Source organism: Typha angustifolia, chromosome 3, assembly GCF_048772165.1.
Source record: "Typha angustifolia cultivar Huaian chromosome 3, ASM4877216v1, whole genome shotgun sequence".
Classification (NCBI taxonomy): Eukaryota; Viridiplantae; Streptophyta; class Magnoliopsida; order Poales; family Typhaceae; genus Typha; species Typha angustifolia.
This window is the reverse complement of record NC_133241.1, coordinates 2,208,664-2,231,779: the sequence shown is the minus strand read 5'-3', so window position 1 is coordinate 2,231,779 and position 23,116 is coordinate 2,208,664. Positions and strand designations below refer to the sequence as shown.

The following is a 23,116-nucleotide window of genomic DNA, read 5'->3' as shown; positions in this document are numbered from 1 at the left end:
AGTAGAACTACAAAACATGAATTGGAAGACATTTTGACATACCATACCAAAGTAACTTTTGAGGCATGTTTTAGTAAAGTATCGTTGATTTTTCAACTCAAAAGCATTAAGAAAGAAATTAGAAAAGTAAAGGAATGCAATAAATCAAAGGAATGTTAAGTGTAACAAATCAATTACATTAGGTTAAAACGAATCAAATATGACAGAGGACCTAAGTGGATGACAGCATACAGACACCAAAAGTAGCAAATAAAACAAAGATCACAAGTTTACACAGGGGCTGGTCTGCATTATTACGGAGGAAGTTGAGCCTCATATTTGGATTTGATTTTGATCAAAATAGGACAACTAAAAGAGGGCCATCAAGGAACTGATTTGCAGCAAATCAAAAGCCAGTAAGGATGACTCGTAAGGAGCAGAAGCCATGCTCAAGATTTTGCCCTGTCTGTTTTCTTGATTTAGATACAATTGAATTATAATGGTCTAATTTACATTCTCAGCAGAACAAACTACAGAAAGAACAGTGTAGTGAAAATAGACAAGAAAATTAGATTGGTGTGGATGAAAACTCCTAAATAAACTGAAGTTATGGTAAAGAGAGAAATATCTCCACATAGTTATCATATGAAACTAACCGAACACTAGCACATTGACCTCACTAAAGGAGGAAGACAACTAAAATTGTAAAAATACATGAAAATAATATAAAATAAACAGAACAAAGCAAGTATATTTCAAAGTAACTTGTGTAGACATCACTATTCATCAAGTTTACTCTTGTAGGCACAAGATGGCTGCACCCATAACCCTCTGGCTTAACAAAGATTTTAACTAGCCTCATAGGGTTATTTTTGTCTTTTTGTCTTTTGCTTTGCTTTGCCTATATAAAGGCTTGTAATCCTTTTTTTATTAGTTAATGAATATTTTAAGAGTTTTCATATATTCACCTCGGTTGGTGGATTCCTTGGGTTTAGTTACTTTTTCCTACTTGTTCTTCTCAAATCTGCAATCGAGAAGTTGTCTTGCATCAGCTTTAGCTTAACTGGGATGTCATTCTTCCTGTAGCCTAATTTACATACAATAACTTTATCAATAGGCCTATAGACATGAGTCTATTTGAAGTTGTTCATGATTTTAAAGAACGCAAATATTAAAGAGTTTAATATAGGAGATTATGTTATGATTTGTGTTAGACCCGAATGGTTCTCTTCAGGAGTTGTTTAGAAGTTGCATGCTCATAGTGCAGGACCTTTACAAATTCTGAAACGTGTAGGGACTAATGCTTGCATCGTTGATATTTTCTCTAATTACAGCATTAGTTGTACTTTTAATATTGAGTATTTAGTGGCATACCAGCTGCTTATGAACATTCTCACCGAACCATATGCTACATCCACTACTATTCCAAACAAACTTGATATACCATCCACCACTTTTTTTTTCTATCCACAATATAAGAAGAGATAACGTTATTTTAGATAATCAAATAACATTTACTGCACTAAAAGGGGTTCACCGTTTTCTGGTTCACTAACAAGGTCGATCAGAGTCTGATTGTACATGAATAACTCGCGAGGAGTTACAGCAGCTTGACCATGACATCTTGGAGTACTATCAGAGCCGTTCACACCTTCACTCGATTGAGTCGAGTTTCTTCCACCCCAAGAGAGTTGATGTGGACACCACTTTTCGTCACATTTACTCTCGTAGACATAAAAAGGTTGCACCCTTAGCCCTCTAGCTTAACGAGGATTTTGACTAGCCTTATAGGGCTATTTTTCATATTTTTATCTTTTACTTTACTTTGCCTATATAAAAGCTTGTAATCATCTTTTTATTGGTTAACCAATATTTTTAAAGTTTTCACATAGTGTTTGTCAGTGGATTCCAACGTTGGTGGATTTCAACACCACGGTTGGTGGATCTGGTCCCCGGGTTAGTTACTTTTTTCTACTTGTTCTTCTCAAATCTGCAATCGGAAAGTTGTCATGCATCAATAACCCTCACTAACTTGACTCGATCATGACATCATTCAAGTGAAATCAAACTAAAAATCTGTTACATGCTTCTTCCCCCTGCATCAATCATCTTCTAAAAACAAATCTATAAAAATCTCACTTAAGTGCCTGATTCATATGGGATTTCATATGCCCTATGCTAACCTAGTCATTTGTGACCTGGTGATTCTGAGTACTGGACTAGAGAAATAGGGTCCAGAACTCCACTGGCCCCAGACCTACCTGCATAGAGCTTCCAAGGCAAGAAGCTCTATACAAGTTAAACGCTTGAGAAGCTCTACACAAGTTAAACGCTTGAGAAGCTCTAATATGATTGCACTTTAGCAAGAAATAAGCACCAGTTCTTCAGGGGATTGATAGGGTTATGTCAGGTTATAATTGGTCATAAAATCTGCCTATTCTACTAGAGCATTGTAAACGCAAACTTGATGCTCTCTAAAAAAGAAACGGAGGATTTTATATTGACATCCATAATGAAACATCTGATCTTTAAAGATTGCAACTTCTTACAAATTCTGCTGAGCCTCATACTCTTATTTCATTGTAATCAGATAGAACTATTTCTTTTGAATGTGTCCAAGCTATTTAAAGAATTTTCTCATGTCCTCTAGGCAATGCATTAATAAGCTCATGATAGATACATCACTCCTTATCTATCTTTTCAAGTAATACAAAGTTACAAACCATCCATCTCAACATCCCCATCTTTAGTGTAATTTCTGCATGTACTTTTCCTAGTAGGCCAACATGTTTATTGTAAAGTACGGTTGATTTTACAATCAAACTGTAAAATTTTCTTTCTAACTTAAGGGAGTGTAAAACATGAAAAAGATTATTCTCAAATTTGGATTTATATACAATATTATCTTCCATCTCATTGATTGAACTATATAATATCTTTTATAATGATTAGTAATACCATATATCCTGATAAACATGATATAGATTCAAACTTTCACACACTACATATCCCATATACTAAAATATGCCATACAGATCGTCAAGTGTACCACTCATAGTCGTAAACTACCTTTTATTCCCACAGTAGAAATGGATATTTTGGTTGAACTATCTAATGATCATTCATGTTGCCTATATTGACTATTGGTAATTGTTTTTTTAAGTGAACTATCTAATGGTCATTCATGTTGCCTACATCGACTATTGGTATCCAATATATGTCTGACATGAATATGCCTAGTACTTGAAGCATTCCTGGTTTCCAAACATTCAAGTTGATTACCGTGTGTTCCTGATTATAGAAGACCATGGAACATTTCTCTCAGAAACAATAACGTGTAAATCAATGTGCAATACTTAAGAACATCTATCCACCAATTTAAGGTAAAATTGAATAAGTGAATTATAGCAATCAGAAAATATCTAAACTAGCTACATCAACTAGTTCGAGATTACCTCCCAGCATAACAATCTGCTGAAGATGTCCTATGAATTATGACAGCACTTTAAGTGCCTCAAAGTTTCATCACAAGAGGAGATATGAAGTCTTGCTTAATGTGTTATTATATTATAACATTCTTTATACATTTTGAAGAATTTTAATGAGAAGACATGGATTCTCGTAAATTCAGATCTCAAATCATCAGATTTGATCATCCCAAATCAACTGAAACCTAGAAAGTAAGCCACACAATGCAATTGATAAAACTAGAAAATAACTCTATCTAATTCAAGGCACTGGGATTCCAAATAGGGTGTACACAAATCTCATCTTCAAACTAAATAGCTTATTCTATACAGCATCATAGTGGCTGATTAAAGAACCATTCCATGAAACTTTTAAACAGGAAAATATCCTAAACTATAACTTCTTTACCAATAGAACCAGTGTAAATGTGAAAGATACCTTACGCCGCCAATTCCTAGCACTCTTATCACCTTCCACCAGCTTCAAGGCCACACCATCAAGCCCATGTGTATCCCATCTCCTCTCAGTCTCCCTAATTCTGTGATCATTCGACTGCATAAATGAAGCTTCCCTGCCCTGCCACTGCTCGGTGAAAGGGCTTGCCTCACCTTCCGCGACAAATCCACCATTTCCATCGGCTGAGCTGCCACCACCATCCCCGCTATCCAATTCCTTTTCCTCAACCAATGCAGAACCCACCAAGTCCACAGGTTCCGCTGTCTTGTTCCAGTTACACACCACATCAAAAGTTCCTTCCTTTGGGAGTTTCAGAACCCGGTTATCGCCGTCCTCCCACACCTTCTCCTTCTTCCCTTTAGAAAAGATTACAAATTTATAATCCACAGGCGCCCCACCTGAGAGCTCGACCTCGCAGACCCACCCATCCTGAGTCCATTCCATCTCCACCTGCTTCTTCCACGAGCCGAGCTCCTTTGTCGATCCTATAATACCAACATGCTTCCCAAACTCGACCTGGTGGTTTAGATGAATATGAAGACGAACCTTCCCTCGCTTCCTCGAACCCTTCCGCTTCATCTCCGCAGCCCTACACATCAAATCACCCAATTTCCTCATATGGGTACCATCAATTTCCCTTAAAAATGAGATTTTTCAAATTGGGTAGAACCACTTCTCCCAAAAAACAAAAACAAAAAAAAAAAAAGCTTTACCTATCAACCGAAGTCGCGCTGCTTCCACGGCAATAGAAGCGACGAGAAGCAAAGGGAAGAACACCGCCGTGATGCCGCGATGGCGCTTGCATCGGGAAGCGGCTAGATTGGAAATGGAGGAGGTTGATTTCCTTATGGGCTATGGAGATGGCAGGGAGAACAGCGCGTAGAGAAGCCATTTTCGAAGAAAAAGAGAAGCTTTTTCTTTTAAAACAAAAAGAAAGGGTAGTAGAGTACAACGTAGAGAGGGAAATCGATGACCTTGTCTGTCGTGAGGAGTGTGAAGAGGAGTGTTCTCTGCAAAGTAGACCGCGAAAAGAGCTTTCACGTGGAGAGGAGAGAGGAGACGAATCGCGATCGATCGTCCATTTGTAAGGTTATAATTAGACGAACACCATATATATTGTTCTGGAAGAAGAAGAAGAAGAAGAAGATGATGATGATCCTCTTTGAAATGCCACGTGTGATTGATTCCTTTCAAAGATAAAAGGAAACAAAGTGATCATTACCACTGTTGTGGACTTCCATTGATTCATTATCCGGGTTCGGCCTACATGTCTGGTTGGAGGCCCGAGCGTGCATTTGACCCGGGCCCATAAGAAAATCTAGAAAAAATTATCGACAAAACAAACATCCTAAGTTTTGTCTTTATTATCGTTTACATCCTGCCGTACATATTTATCGGCAGATCATATATTTAATTTGCTTTTATTATGTTACAAACACCCTGAGTTAATCTTAACCTAACTACTGCCTATGAAGTAGAGAATGTTTGGTTACTTTTAAAAATAAAAAGTTAAATACCTCGAATACTCCCCATTTTATTTTAAAATAAGTTTCTTTTAATTGTTATATTAATCTTAAGAAATTTGCTAAAATTTACTATAAGATAATTTTTTAAATATTAAAGGCAAAATGCCGAGGTTGGATGATGGTAAATATTTATATGGTCGGGTGTGAATGAAAATGAAAGCAAAAGTAGTGTTTTTAATATAGCAAACTTTAACTCCAAATTGATGTTTACTCAGACATGCATATTAGCTTAGTAAAGGTGGGGCTCAGGCTATAAAAAAAAAAATTAAAAACCATAATGTAGGGGTTTTTTTTTGCAAATTTCCTAAAATATTATCTTAAAAAATTAAATTCATTCATGTCATGTCTTCAAGAGCTTTGTCATCTTTATCAAGATTGAATCTCTATCATATTTAGTCTTTAAAAGCTTTATCATATTGTTAACATTTCATTCTTATCCTATTTAATCTTTAAAAGCTTTGTCTTATTCTTATTTCATCTAGTCAAGAGTTTTGTCTTATTAATAAAAAAATATCTATTTTTTCTCATTCACAAAGCATTGCATTTTTAACAATTTTTTTTATTCACAAACTTTTTGCAAGCATTAAATTCTTAATAATATTTTTCATTCACAAATCATTTTGCAAGCATTAAAATCTTAACAACTTTTCTTATATACAAATCATTTTGCAAACATTAGATTCTTAACAAGTTTTCTCATTCACAAATGTTTTTGAGAGCATTAGATTCTTAATAAACTTTCTTATTTACAAATCCTCTCATTCACAAATTCTATTAGATTTTTAATAGCTTTTCTCATTCACAAATTCTCTTGTAAGCAAACAACTTTTGTTTTAGAGCTCATATTTAAGTAAGAAATCACTTCCTAATAAAACAATAATAGCTTATTTACTATTTGACAAAAGTTTGAAGTGTTAGAAAGAAATTAGTAGTTATGATCATAATGGTCACAGGACAATCTATTAGTACCTGCTCTCTTCTGGTCAAAAAGAAAGTAAAATGAGTCAAAAATAAGAAATTTATATAATTTTATAGAAGTGAATAAAACTCACTCCCTAATCAACATTCTCCATCAAGTATTACAAAGTAGTGCACTTTTAAAAAGTTGTCATATATTTTTTTTTCCTTTTCATTAATCAAACACACTCTAAAACAAATTTATTAATATTAACTTACTATTTACCAGGAGCTTAACACATTTGGATAAACTTTAAGTTTTTATAGGAAATGCTTTAATTTCTTTAAGAGCATCTCTAACCAGGCTCCAAATCTCTATATTCAAGGCCAAGTAGTGCTCCAAGAGGGATCTATTTGAGGCACCAAATTTGGAGCCCAATTGATAGATTTGGAGTAGCTTCAAATTACTATTGCTTATCTTGAAATGCCAACTCTACTATTAAAATTTTAAACCATTATTTCAAATTTCATATGTACCATTTATTTTATAATATAATTATTTAAAATGAGTGTATAGTTAACTTCACTAATTATTTTTCTAACAATTACCGTCGGAAGAGTCTCGTTGGGACCTTTAAAATCAGTCTAATTTTATATTATATTAGAATAATTTTTATTTTTAAATTTTTTTATATAATAAATATATTTTTTATTTAAAATTGGAAAATGTCATTCAAATATAAACACCAAATATTTGAAATATATCAAATAAAAAATTCTTTGCTTGTTATTAGACTATTATATACTTCTTTCAATACTTATTTCGTATTTTTTTCTTATTATTTTATTATTTTTCTTATTTATTCAATTTTCTTATTAACAGCATAGCATTTCATTATTTTGTGTTTTCTTCAAATTCTCTATTTAATTAAAAATTAGTAATTTAAAATTAATTTTGAAACTATTAAATGTTAGCCTTATTAAAAATCTCAGTGAGAGATTTTAACCTTAAAAAATAATAATATCAATAACATTTATTAAAATATATTTTGTAATAATTAAATACTAAATGTAGAGCAACATGTATTTGGAGCCTTGTGGCTCTAAATATAAAGCTCATGATTAAAAATGTTATAATATTATTGTAAATGCTACCGGTGTGTAAGATATATTATGTGGTAGATTTATAATTATAATTTGATTTAAAAAATAACCATCATCTTCCTATATAATGCACTTTTACCTCTAGAAATAATTATTATATTTTTATATATTATATTTTTCTTACCACATAGGACATCCTACTTATAAGACATATTTACGAGAACACAATAAATAACTAATAATACTACTCATATTTTATAACAAGTAACTAATAATACTACTCATCTTTTATATTATAAGATTATTCTTGCATTTAAGCTTATTTAATTAAATAGCTAGAGATCATAACTTAAAAACTCATGTTCTGATATCATATGAACTCAATAAATTATGTAAAAATTCTAAAAATAAAAAATAATATAGCTAGTAATTTATATTCTAATAGTATAAGCTACAATATTAATAAGAATGCGATCTAAGATTTGTTGTATTTTTGTTATAATGATATTGACAATGATAAGTTTATTTACTTCACATAAAAACCTTCAATAGCTACAATATTATTTTTGATCAAACTAGTCAACCTACCAAATTTGGACATCCATTTATGTTATCTCTTAAATTTAATATCATATTAGGTCATTTTGTACCATATTGATATTTAAGTTATTAGATTCTAGATAATTGCACCAATAAAAAAATATTTTACACGAAAAATTTAACTGTTAATTTAGATATCACTCCAAATATAAAGCTAAATACCAAATTTAATATATTGTTTAAGGATAATAGTCTCTCAATTGATGCATAGTATACTCATAGTCATGCTATTCAGTGACTAAGTCAACATTCTAAATTAATCCCTAATATGATTAGTAGTTTACCATATTTATACTAACAATATTAATATTTTCTTTATTTTTTTAACCACTTTATACTTTATGACAAAATTTAGATGGTAATATAAAATGGTATTGCTATTTGGTAAGATATATTTTATCAAAAGCTTTCTATTTTCTCTAAATAATAATAATTAAACAAATTATCTTGGATTATATACTCAAAGTACTTATTTATTTCAAATGTTAGAAGCTAGATAGCATTTGTAGACTCAAATTTTAATATTTGTATAAATAAATGAAAGTGAAAAATATACCTTTATATCACACAATCGAGTAGAGTTTAGAGAAAAATAAATACTACCTTAAAATTATGGTTGTCTTTATAAATATAATGCTGAAAACTAATTAGCATATAAACATAATATATTATGTAACAAACTAACAATATATATTATATTTATAACATACATCTTACGTTCAACCACTATATATCACATATGGATAAATGAAAGATAACAGAGAAAGATAATAGGATGTGTAATTTCTGCACTATACACAACACACAAGTATAGAAAAATAGAAAATAAAAGATAGAGATTTAAATGAGTTTAATTCATAATTTACTGAATAATAATTAAGTGAATAAGAGAAAAATAATATAATAGTAAGAAAAAAATATACTTACTAATAGCTTATTATTAAATTCTATCCTAATAAACAAAAGAACTAAAATTTTGAAGTTGATGTCGAGGTTCGAATCTCGTTATATTTATAAAAAATTATCATGTTGAAAATTTTATAAGTACAAAAGAATTTGACAATATGATAAACACATAAGTCATAGATAAAATGATAAACACTTAGGCTTAATTTGGTAGGGCTAGCTTATATTATCTAATTTATTGATTTATATTAGTTTTCACAATAAGACAAATAATTGATTATATGATATATTAAAATTTTAAAATGTTTAATTTTAATAATATATTTCTATAATGATTCAAGACTCATATAATTTACTATGATAAATATTTGAAACTCCAACCTCTTAGTTGGGGAAGTAGGACCCCAACCACTTATGCTAATAAATATACATTACAATACTATTTTTAATTATTATTTATATTTATTATCTAACAAAAAATAATACTGACATCATATTGTATTATTTGTCTTTTATAAATGTGTGAATGATTTAATGCTAAAAGTTAAAAAAGTTAAGTTCATTGTCTTTATTGTCTTTTTTTTTTAGAATAGTAGAAGACTCACAAAGTTAAGTTCAATCTAACAACTATTATCAGAATGATATCTAATAAAAAAAAATATACTCCATGAAAATAATAATATTCTCAAATATCATTTCTCAAGTATATTTATTTAGAGAGAGAATATATTTTAGTTTACTATAATATTTTACTTTCTATTTTGTTAAAAAAAATTGAGAACTTATTATCATCATATTTAGAACATATACTTTTGTTATGGAGAGTAAAATTTTTAATTTTCTAATAGTTAATCACGTTTCTTTAACTACAAAATAGTAATAAAACAAAGTAAGTGCATAAGTTAAATATATTTAGTCTTATAAATATTATATGCATGCGTAATAAGTTTAATGTGTTAAATAAATTATATTATAAGATTTTTACAACTTAGGGTTTAAAAATATCAAACTTAACCAAAATTAATATTTTTTAATAAATAAATTAAAAATGCTAGATCTAAATTAGATATGCTTAAACTGTATAATGCAAAAATTAATGAATATAAAATGACAAGTATTAAATATAATTTATTTTGTCTTAATTTTAAATAGTATGATATTTGATTTAAATAATAATTATTAGATATTCATATATTGCACTCTTAATTCTACTAATAACCATTATCTTTCCATATATTATATTTTTACCCTTTGTGACATAACACATTCAACTCATTAGTCACATTTTTTATAATACAATAAACACTATATAATATTACATATTCTTGATATTATACTACTCTATTTGTATATAAAAGTATTCAATTAAATCAGTAGAGGTTAATCAAGAAATCTCATTTTAATATTTTATAAATTTATTATCTTCTATGAAATTATAACGATAAGAATGAAATTTTGTTTTTTTTATAATCTGACAATAAAACTAACAATACTAACAAGAATGGACAATTAAGATTTGTTGTATATTTTCTATAATACTATTGATAATAGAATTAATTTTCTTGTCAAAGAAGTTTACATAGATTTTCATTTTAACATTTTTTGATCAAATTAATCATCCCACAAAATTATAATAGCACGTTATGTTATCTTTTAAACTTAATATCACTATAATCACTTTGTGCCACATTGATATTTAAAATGTTGAGATCCCAAAAATAATAATAATAATAATAATAAAAATATTTTACATACAAATTAAACTATTAACTTAGACATTGCTCATATTATAGCAAATCTTATTTTTAATTTTTCTGGTTAGCATGCTAAGCATACTCTCAATTTCAAATAAGTCAATGTCATATTTTCCAACCATAATAGAAAATTAATAAGTCATGAACACAAACATACATTAAAACAACTATTTTAAAATTATAAAATTACCCTAGGTTTGAATCTCTTTATATTTATGTTTTAAAATTATAAAAAAACCATATATAAAATTATAGAAGCATAATATAAAAGATTTGATGACATCACAAATACACATGTCATGAATTTAATTACAACTACTTAGACCTTATAAGTGGACAAAATTAGTATATTTTATATGATCTAAAACAGCTCAAACTAGTTGATTATACTATATACTAGAATTTTAGGACATTTAACCTTAACAATCCGTTTTTTTTTAATAATTAAAGAGTCGCATATACCAACTTTAGTGCATTCGATTGAATTCATTCTCGTAAAGATTTGAAACCCTAACATATTAGTTAGGTTTTATCTCTCCAGCCACTTGTGCTAATAATTAGACTTGTCAACTTTTATTTTAATCCCTATTTGTATTTATTATATAACGTATTATTTATATTATATTATATTATATTATTTATTATTTATAAATATGGTGATTACTTTGATAGTAAACATAAAATATTACTTATTTTTATAATGATAGAAGACTCAAAGTTAAGTCTAATCCAAAAATAATTATGAGAGTGAGACCTGGTAGAGAAAAATACTCCATTAATTTAACAAAATATTCTTTAAATACCCTATTCTAAGGTATCTATTCAAAGAGAGAATGTCATTTTATTTAGTACTACATTTACTCTTTCTTCTGAAGAAACCGAGCAACTCATGTGTTTTCAACAACAAAATACTAATAAAATAATGTAGTTGCATAAGTTAAACATATTTACTTTTATGAGTTTAGTGTACATGTATAATAAGTTTATATTGAAAATAAAGTATACTATGATATTTTAATACTTATGGGGATTAAATAAACCAAGGCTAACAAAAGTAAGTATCCTGTAGAGCTCGAATTGGACAAATTGAAATATATGATATAAACTATAATAAGTGTAAAATAATTAGTACTAAACTTAATTTATCCAATCCTAATTTTAAATGATATATAGCACAAAAAGAATTTACCCTCTTTGGTTTCTAGTTAATTTGATTATCAAACATTGATCTTCTACTAATCTACATTCATAATGTGGCCCCCCTAATTTGTCTGTAATTTTTTACTTGCAAGGATCACCAAAGATGAATAACTAAAGAAATTAAATGATTAAGATTTAATATAACTACTAGATTATAGCCATAAAAGTATTAACTCGGCAGTCCTATGCTAAGTTTTTTTTTTTGTTCTAACCCATAAGTTAAAATGGGTATAATTGGGTCTCATTTAATCTGTTTAAACCATTTAATTATAATCTATTTAAACTAATTAATATTTATCTCCCAAGATGATTAGGGGTGCTCATGGGCCAAGCCAGGTTGGATTCTGGCTCAATATGTCACCAAAGGCAAAGGCCCAATGGGCCCAGTAGCCAATTTTGAACCAGGCCTTGGATAGGAAAATAAAGTCCAGTAGATGTTTATTGTTGATTTACTTTGTAAACTAGTATTAGCATATAGGCAATAAATAAAGATTGACTACTTGATCTTGGGCATAAACTTAGTTCTGCTTAAGTGCAGGCATAAAATGGGAACATATCATAGTTATAGTTTATTTGGAACTAGGGGTGAAAACGGATAGAAGTTTTGAACAAATTCGGATATGGGTCAGATATAATTTTTGGATTTGGATATGGATATCGGATATTCGTTTACCCGTATATATTTTTGAATGATTTACCATTTTTAATTTGTTTATTTAAATAGTGAATATTGATATTATTATTGATGATGCGTTATATATTATTTGTAGAGATTTATTTTTTTAATTTTATATGTATTTGACATACAAAAAATTTATTTTTCGTGAAACTCTTAATATTTTTGTGTTAATTATGTCTAAATAAAAAATTATAATTCGTTTAAAATTTGATTAATATCTGTTTAAGATCCGATCCTCTATTCGAAAAATTATCCGTATCCGTTTAGTTAGGATATGATTTTAAATTTTGCTATCTATCTAATATCTGAATCTGAATTGATATCCGGAGTAAAAATATGAATCCGAATATATGTTAAACACTATCCGGTCCGTATCCGATCCGCTTTTAGCTCTATTTGGAACATTTTGAAATGGTAAAGTAAAATAGTTTTCTACCTAAGATTGCCACTTCAGTGATGAGTTATCTCTAAGAGAATACATTGTAGTACAGTTGAAAGTGATATATTAGGTGACTATGATTTGCTGTTTACTCTATTGGATATATCCCCTAAATTTTCTGGTCCATTGTGGGGCCTATGTTTGATTGAATGTAAGTGGGGAATAAGGTTTTTTTTTTAATTTTTTTTTAACTCTTGGTAAAGAATATGGATTCCTAATTGGAAATTTAAAGAAATTAAATATGTAATCTTATTACTAGACTCTTGTCCATAAATTTAGGAAGTCAAATTTGGACTTCTCTTATAATGGTTATGCTTGTCAATGGCAAACTCCTTCATGATAGCTCTTCAGTGGTGTCTACTTATCAATCTCCAGTATAGTTCACCCTTAATTTTCTTTCTTTTGAATATATATATATATATATATATATATATATATATACCACTTTAATTTCAATTGGGCTTGGGCTTCGGTTATTACATCTCTCTATTTCCTCCTCCTCTCTCTTTTATTCCCTCCATCAAAATAGGTTGTAAAAGTGGGAACCAGAAAAACTGATTTTGAATTTAATTATTTGATATTCCTTACTTATAGAAAGTTTGGAACATGTAAGAGAGAGAAATGAATAAAAAGTTAATTTACCTTTACAAAATAAAGGGTGACCAGTTGATTAGTGATAGGTTTTTAGTGTTGGCAAATGTGTATAAAATATATTAAATATTTTTATTTATGTATATGAGTATATTTATAAATTTTGATAACATTCGTACCAAAGAGTTTTAACATATAGAGCTAGGGGTGAAAATGTGTTCGATTAACTCCGACCCGACCCGCCATCCGACTTGACTCGGATCGGATTTGGATAAAACATTTCTATCCAATTCAGATACAGATACGGATACGGATAGAATTTTTGAAAAATCGGATACGGGTCGGATATATTTTTTGGATTCGGATACGGATATCGGATATCCGTTTACCCGCATATTTTTTTTAAATGATTTACAGTTTTTAGTTTGCTTATTTAAATAGTAAATATTAATATTATTACTAATAATACGTTATATATTATTTATAGAGATTGATTTCTCTAATTTTATATATTTGACATACAAAAAAATTATTTATTGTAAAACTCTTAATAATTTTGTATTAATTATATTTAAATAAAATATTATAATTATTTTAAATTTAATCAATATCCGTTTAAGATCCGATCCTTTATCCGAAAATTATCTGTATCAGGATATGGTTTTAAATTTTGCTATCCATCCAATATCCGTATCCGAACTAAAAATACGGATCCGAATATGGGTTGAGTACTATCCGATCCGTATCCGATCCGTTTTTACCCCTATATAGAGTAGATATGCATTTGCATCGCGTTCAAATATACCCTACAATCATTCATATTGCATTCACATATACAGAGGCAATGTTTTGGTCGTTCAAACGCACTCTACAGTCTTTCATAGCGCGTTCACATATACAGAGGTGTGTATTTGCCCGTTCGAACGTGCTTAGAAATAAGTCACCACGTTCAAACTCACTCGAGCTGCATTCAAACACGCACATGTAATATACAATTTCTGGAGTTATGTAAGACATGTTTTGACTTAAATTTGAATCTTATCTTATTAATATATATAAGGATTATAATGCCATAACCCTATGGATGTTAGTTATTGCTTTTAAAGTGAAGTTCTTGAAGAAACAATATTTTTTTCATCGATAAGGTCTATCTCATCTTTTACCCATCAATATTTTATCTTAAGAGTCATCAAGGCAAAATATCAATTTTGAGAGTTGCTGAGATTGGAGATCAATCACAAAAAAGTAGTGAATCGAGGGCTCTAACAATTAAGAGTTAGTAAAATAAAGTTGTGGGGATTGACGAGTTGTTTTGTCACTTGTAAGTTAGTTTTGTAAGTTAATATAAGTTTTAGTGATTGGTTTGATCTGAATTTGGATTCGTGATTTTTCTCATTTAGTTTTTTTTCATGTAAAAATTTTTGGTGTTTATCTTTGCTTTAATCTTTGATTTACATTCCCCATATTTACTTAAGAAAAAGGATATAAATATTGTTTAGGGTTTAGATATATACGTATATCTAAATATTTTCAATTAGTTTTATAGAATATTATATAATTTCAGCAGCTGGATGAGAAGATTAAAAATTAGATTAGTGTTGAACCATTTGTCTTGCTATTAAAGAGACACTTAGACATATATAATTGTTAAACAACTAGTGCCAATCACAATAAGTAATAAATGAATCAAATCTTTATCCCAGAATAATAAAATTTCTTTTACAGTGCCTATGGAGAGTTTAACTGTAGACCTCAAAGTTAGACCTCAAATATTTTCTTTTGCAACTTGGTAAATACATAAACAAAGATAATTGAGGTAAATACATAGTATTCCACTGTAGCTTTTTACACCAAAAATGCATGTTTTTTTTTTTTTAACATCGGCCCTAGCTCTAATAAAGTTTCAATAATCAACTTTTTCTCCCCTTTAAAGGCAAATACATATCCTCCTTTTCCTTCTTTTCTTCTCATTTCTTTTCCTTTCTTTCTTCGTTATTCCTTCTTTCCTCATTCGTTTTCTTCTTCGCCCTGTTTTTGCTCATCTCTTCCTCATTCTCCTTTCTCGACTGTGTCGCGATCTTCTCCACCACAATTCACCTTGCAGTTGTGTTGATCCCCTTATCATTGACGCTACTATTGCAATAAGTAAGACAACCATCTATATTGATCGTTTTGGTTTTATTTTTTTTCTCTTTCTTTTCGCTCTATATTTATTGTTATTTGATATATGTTATTGTGGTAGTATGCTTCAAGGATAGCTCGAATTCGCACAGTTGTAGCTGAGCCTGTCTAGACCTCTTATGCTAGTATCATGGTATGTGTGCATAATTCGCTATATCTTTCTTTGCCTTTTGTGTTTTCTTATCGTGTTATATTGACGTTCACCAAATAGTGAAGCTTGTTTAAACTATCTCTTGTTTTCTTACGTACATCAAACTTAAAATGAATGAATTATAATTTAGGGGCTTTTTTTAGATAAGGTTTGTCAAAATAATCAAGCCAACAAAACTCGTGCTCAACTCGATAAAACTCAATTAATATTATATTATAATATTTATATAATAGATAAAATTAAATTTAGTTATATCTTTAATTTAATTTTATAAAAATTATAGGCTATCCAAGATTCGGTTAAAGCTTAATTCAGATTTAAATTAAGTTTACTTTGGAATCAGCTTGAATTGAAATTAATTTAAATTTGATGCTTTGGCTTAAACTCGAACTAATTTTTAACTAAACTTGAACAGAACTCGGCTCAATCAAGCTCATTCATTAATTTTGCATCCATTAATTTCGATTACAAATGGAAGGGAGATTGGATTTTTATTTTTTTTATTTTTATCTCATTATGTTGTGAGCTCATCTTTGCATGGTAAAAGTTTCAGCTTTGATCACAGTATGCCTTTAAGTAACATAGAGATATCTGAGCTTTTATTCAGATCGCATCATCATTCAATTGCTGCATCACTACTGTGAAATTTTCTTCTTAAAATGGAAAAAAAGAAAAGAAAAGAAGAGAGGGATTATATTAGTTTGGGGTTTGGACGAATGATTCACACCCTGCCTTTGAGGATTTTATAACTCGAGTTGTTGTTCCTCTCCCAAGGGCAAGTTTTTTTTTTCTATAATTCTTATTTGATATCCTAACATTATTTTGACTAACTAACATCGACCAAACTACTAAAATAACCTCACCAGTCCCTTTTATTTTCTATATTCCTCCGTCATCTTCCCCACTTATCTTCTCCATTGTGGTCGTCGCTATCGTCGTTGTTGCCGCCGCCACCATCACCTTTCCTCATCTTTTCCGTCCCCCCTCCTCCCTCCTCTCTCCTCCTCCTCGTCTTCTTTTTCTTTGAAAAGAGATAAAAAAGGATGATTTAGGGGTAATTTAGGTATTTAGTAATTTTATATATTATAATGAAATATTATTTTTTTAGTAATGTCTAAGTTAACTCAATGTATTAAATAAAAATTGTGGGAGAAAATGAGGGGTTGAGTTATAAAATTCTTAAAAACGGAATATGAATTACAAAATAGATAACACGTAAGGTTAGAAAAGCTAACCCTCCCTAGATACAGAGGCACTTTAGGCCCCACCAAGCTTTTATCTGTCTAGTCTAGGCTTCAAGCCATATGCGTCGCCGAACGATTACCTCGAATCAAACGTTGCCGAGACCTGTTCCAAGCCATTGCGTTGCCAAGCTGTTCTTCCAAGCTAACCGCACTGACGAGTCATCAACCTAATCGAGCCAAGCCACCAAACCACTAACCACTAACCACCAAACAATTTTTCCATAATATTGTTTGGGGTTGAAGTTGAACTTATATCCTCCTTAGTCATGAGCAAGGTACCTACCAATTCTACTAGAGTTGATTGGTGCGAGCACCGCATCTTAAACCTGCACATTGCATCTGAGTTGAAAATTCATCCTCATCCTCGTCCTCATCCTCAAGCACAAAAAGCTTCCACCTTAGCAAATCCGGCATATTTTTTGTTGATAATTTATAAATACCGGATGTTCTGCATATTTTTTGTTGATAATTTATAAATGCTGGATGTTCTGCATATAATTACCATCTCTCATTATATGTGATAGGCTATTGATTAGCTCATAAAATTTCTATGGTTTGAGTGGACCCAGTCCTCCATATGCTCTTACTAATTTGGGATATTTGAGGAATTTGTTTCACCTTTCTCCAGGTCATGAAATTTACCACTTTACTAACAAAATAAAACAAAGAAGAGGCAATGTGCAAATACTAATGTGCATATATGGAAATACATTAATTAATGTTCATGACTTGGTCAGCTGCACAACGAGCTGAATATATTTTTGCCCTAAGAACTAGTTGAGGACTTATTAATGTTTTCTAAAGCATCATCAAGTTATAGTTGGGTCTATAAAGAGAAAATAGCCGCTAATTAGAGTTGATCATCAGTTTGATTAGGGTCGGAGTGATTTATTGGGTCGGGCTTAGTTCTTGCCATTATTCATGTTGGAATTCCTGCATTTCTAACCATCGTAACCGTTCTTGCGGTCTATATTGGTTAATACAACAATTCCAATAAACTTAGACAACAGAGTTTCTCTCATACTATCTTTTATTATTCAGATCCCTATGGGCATTTTGTGTAGTAACCCAATAGCGCTCTGCGCTCATATTGCACCACTCATATATTATGAGGCTCTTTGTGCACCATCTGGAGTCTCTGTGCCTCCTCCACCGGTCTATATTCACCATCGTAGAAGCTATTTCTTTATATCTTTGTAGAAGCATCCAAAGTCTATGTTGTTTGCCTAATCAAGTTAAAAGATTTATTTTCATCTTCTAATTTTACTATAAGAGCTTTCAATCTTTCATCATCTCATACTTCATCTATAAGATCAAGTCAACAATGAACTAATATTTATAACCAAACTAAGACTCCAACTATATATCACTAGAATCTTATGCATCTCTTACAAATTCCAATATAAAATATCTATTTCTCTCTCTTAAGGGAGAGTCTTCACCGATTAACTCCAAAATTCTTCATTCGTGTTGATGGCATGGGAGTAGAGGTGAAAACGGATCAGATAATGCTCAACTTATATCCGGATCTATATTTTTATCTAGATATGAATTCAAATATGCATATTGAATGGATAACAAAATTTAAAATCATATCTTAATTAATGGATACAGATAATTTTTTGATATCGAATTAGATAATTCTCAAATAGAGAATCAGATCTTATACAGATGTGGATCGAATTTTAATTAGCAAAATCAATCTCAACAAACAATATAAAACACAATATTAGTAACAATATCAATATTTACTATTTAAGTAAGAAAATTAAAAACTATAGATCATTTAAAAATATACATATAAACGGATATCCGATATCTATATTCGTATTTGAAAAAATATATCCGATCTATATTTATATCCGAGTTTTTTTACTCATACTTGAATCCGTATTCAAATTTTTAAAAAAATTCTATATGTACCTAAATGAATCTGCATCTGAGTCGAATAAGTTTTTTATCTAAATTTAATTTAAATCGGATCAGATAGTAGGTCGGATCAAAATTAATCTGACACATTTTCAACCCTAAATGGGAGACATTTTCAACCCTAAATGGGAGACCAGGAAGATAAGTGATCAGAGCACCCAAAAAAAAAAAAAGAAAAAAAAAGAAAAAAGAAAAAGAAAATAGGGGGTGAGATAGTACCAGCACCAGACCACCAATGGTGGGATAGGTGAAGAACAGAAGATACTCATGGCCAATTGACTAACACCCAAAGCACATTAATTGCATAATGGTACCTTTCAAGTTTTGAATATGGTAAGTAAATAGCATGATAGATGGCAGACGGTAGCTCTATAGTAGTAGGAGTTATGGTTCGATTAACTTACTTGATTAGTTCTCCGATAAATATTAGAACTAATAGTGGTATTTTTTTCTTTTACTATAACAATATTTCATATGTTGAAAAAAAAATGACACTATATTTCTAAGGATAAATATGATATTTTATTTATGTTTTGAAATTTTTGAGTCACAAATATGTTAGAAAAGATCCTGATTTTCCTTTGAAAGCAAATTTATGTTGTTTAATTTCAAACTTGCAGGGGTTGCTATTGTGTTTGTAGAATGTAATTGTTTGTAGATTAAGAGTATAAACGAGTCTAAACTCAGCTCAAAATTAATTTCAAATCTATATTTTAAGTTAGCCAAGTTTAATTTGAGCTCAAGCCAAGATCAAAGTGTGTAGATGAGCTTCGTTTAAACCTATTTAATCGAGCTTAATTGAAGCCTAATTTGAGCTCGAATCTCAAACAAGCTCGATCAAGCTTTAAATAAGTCTAATGCAAGCCTTATTCTTGCCTGCCAAATTAAGCTTGAACTAAATAAGGTTTGATTATAGCTAATGTTAGATAAAGTTAGAGATGGGCATATTTAATCGTTAAGATTATATATTGACTGAAAATTAATTTTAAGCCTAATTTATTTTATTTACATCTAATTAATTTTTTAATTTTGAGCTAAGCCTAAGCTGAAGTCAACCTTGAGCTACTATTTTTTTTTCCATCTCTATTGGTAGATTCACACTACCTCAATTCTAGCCATAGCATACTTGGAGTATTTCTTTCAATTGTAGGAGGTCAAACACTTATTAGAATATTAAATTTTAATATAATATTAGAATAGATATCCTAGATTAAGTCTATTTCCTACTTAAAATAAGCTCCACTTATTAAATTTAAATTTAGTTATTAGGCCCCCTAAAATATCTCAATCCGAGAAATATGAAAGAAGTATTAGAATGTAAGAGGTAAGACCACAGCAATGGCTCTCTAATTAATACGTATTATTTCATTTTCTTTTTGCTGTCATTGCAAGATTAAATAGGGTGAATATTAATAAGTAAAAGTAAAATGCATGCATGAAGAGATTGTGGTAAATATCACAAGGGTCCTTTTCTCATCAGTAGCATTAATCAATACAAGAGATCTCAAGCATTTAATTTCTATAAGACATTTAATATTTGACCAAAAGAAGTTATGCCCAAGGAGAGCTAGGAAAAGGGAGTACAAGAAGTTAAATCTCCATTAATATACAGTAAGAAACATTAATCACTCTCTCCATCAGTACTACTCTCTCCATCACCCATCACTTTTTCAAGCAATGCAGTTGAGTTCCAGGCATCCACTCCACAGGCTCTTCAGCAACCTCTTCTGCAACCAAATCAATCACATCTATGTCAATTGGACAAATTGTACACCATGAAATTTATGGCTGGACATGAAACAAGAGAAAGAGTTGAAAGATTAGACTCTTGGAGTACCATACCATCTTAGACTTTTGGTAGAGTAGCTCTGGTGGGATCTTGTACAAGTCCTCATCCACAGGTTTGGCTACTCTCGTCTTCCTTGTTGGAGTCTGCTCAGCAAAATTACATGCACTCCTCGGCTTTCTTTGCTGCTCCTTCTCAATCTGATGCTGCTGCTTCTGTACTCCACCTTTCTTCACCTGAAACCAATTACGAGTCCGATTTTAACTCACAGTCTTCTCTACAGATTAAAGGGGAGAACCAGAAAAAAAAACCCATCAAACCTTATGAAAAATATCAAACTTTTACAACACCAGAACGAAGGAAGGGATTAAGAACTCGTCACCTTCTTGTTGCTGTGATGGTGGCGATGGTAGTAGGCTGGTTTTGCCGTCGCCGGAAACTTGAACAAATCTCCATCTTCTCCAAAATATTTGCCATGGAAAACACCAGCTTGCATTGCAGACTCGAAGTATTGAGTTATGGGTAGCTCGTTGCAGTAGTCCCAGTTCCCAAATGCCGGAATCTGGGCTCTCTTCATCTCCTAAATATGAACAAAAGATTACAATATATTATAACAGGTACCAAGACAAAGTCCCAAGTCCTAAATATACTATTTAGCCCACAAAAGAAGGCGAAACTCTCGGCATAACTACACCTCATCTGTGTCACAAAGCAAAAGAAGAGCATAGAAAAATGGATACTAGAAAGTGAGGTGGTCGTTGTATTTATAGAAGGAGACAAGCTTAAGCTTCTTTCTTTTTTCTTTTTTGTTCAAGAGAAGACGAGGAGAGAGTGGGAGATAAAAATAAAATAAGATATGTTGTATCTGTTAGTGTATAATTTGTAGTTTATTTATGATTTATAGACAAACACTACCTAAGTTTAATATTTTCTTATTCTTAAATGGAGTTGGAGTGGGAGAGATAATGTCTCCTTATGATTACACCCTTTATTCTACTACTAATTGCAACCCAACACAAGAACTATGAATAAAGATAACTCTCATCTAGGCATTGGACACATATAATCATTTATCAAACTATTATTTATATTTATCGAGCCTATACTTTATAAACTCTTGAGCATTTCTGAGGTCTATTTGTAAAATTAATTTATATATTTTACTCTAGAACAATCCACTTACCCTTTTTGAGAAATTATCATAGGATGATGGTCAAAAGTTGACAACTTTGTTTGTCCCCACGCTTGTGAGGGATCTTCTTTTAGCTTTAGCCAGGGTTGAGGGGTGAGGGGGTGGGTTGACGTTTAATCCCCCAAAGTTTAGCCTCGAGATACGTGGACTAATTCCAAGACTCTTCTCAGTTCCCCATGCAGAGGTTGACGTGAATCTCTAGGCTCTATTTCCTAGCCAGGGCAAAAGAGAGGTTGCGTGAAGGGCAGGAATTAAGGGATATATATATATATATGTCTCTCTCTCTCTCTCTCTCTCTCTATCAAACTCATGAGTTGACATTAACTTTAGACAAATATATCATATCATCATAAGCATATGATTGTAATTCATAGGGTTTTCTTTTTACCCTATAAATAACTACTCATATTTTGAATTTTTATTTTGCATGTCTAAATAAATTTTAAAAAGTTAAAAAATATATATAAGATTTAGTAATGTTTAAAAATTGCTGCATAGTAAGTGACTTATATACAAATTTAAAATACTTTTAAAGATATATAAAATGTGAGGGATATCATACTCATTTTCATATAGATTTTAGTCTCAGTATTTAAATTTAAAAATTATTAGACATGTAAAAGAAATTAATTCGTATTTAGGGGTTGTCAATCTAACTTATTATTCACTCGATACATATGCACGTTATACACATAGTTATTACATTTGAATTTAATAAAAAAAATTAGTGACTTAGTTAGTAGGGTATTTCTAGTCACTTTTTGAGTTAGGTGAATTAAGCTTATTGAGCTCTAAATGAGTTACCAAGCAGAGGTAATGGGTTAACATGTTAGATTAAAATTTTCAGTACAATATATGTTTAAGTTCAATCAATTTAATTTTGAGTCAAATATGAGCAAAATTCAACTCGCTTATATTCATCCTAATTGTTGACACCCTTATTGGTATTGGTAGGCATAATTCTAAATACTCTATAATTTTTAGTTAAAATGATAGAAACTTTTAAAAATATTTGGGTAGCTTCTAAACTATTT

The 23,116-nt window shown here is 30.3% G+C and overlaps 2 protein-coding genes across 2 annotated transcripts in view; both read right to left on the bottom strand.

Moving 5' to 3' along the window:
* Nucleotides 1-5,022, bottom strand: part of LOC140778343 (phosphoglucan, water dikinase, chloroplastic) — a 34,303-nt gene extending 29,281 nt beyond the window's left edge. The window contains exons 1-2 of the mRNA XM_073123011.1: nucleotides 4,617-5,022; nucleotides 3,886-4,492 (exon numbers count right to left, since the gene is read on the bottom strand). Coding sequence (XP_072979112.1) covers nucleotides 3,886-4,492; nucleotides 4,617-4,795 — 786 coding nt within the window. The 5' untranslated portion in view covers nucleotides 4,796-5,022. The remainder of the gene's footprint in view (nucleotides 1-3,885; nucleotides 4,493-4,616) is intronic.
* Nucleotides 5,023-20,558: 15,536 nt separating this feature from the next.
* On the bottom strand, nucleotides 20,559-21,692 carry LOC140758131 (uncharacterized). The gene is made up of 4 exons (XM_073094180.1): nucleotides 21,585-21,692; nucleotides 21,273-21,470; nucleotides 20,947-21,126; nucleotides 20,559-20,831 (listed from the first exon to the last, which is right to left on the bottom strand). The coding sequence occupies exons 2-4, from the start codon at nucleotides 21,465-21,467 to the stop codon at nucleotides 20,775-20,777; spliced, it is 432 nt and encodes a 143-aa protein (XP_072950281.1). The 5' UTR covers nucleotides 21,468-21,470; nucleotides 21,585-21,692; the 3' UTR covers nucleotides 20,559-20,774.
* Nucleotides 21,693-23,116: the final 1,424 nt, after the last annotated feature.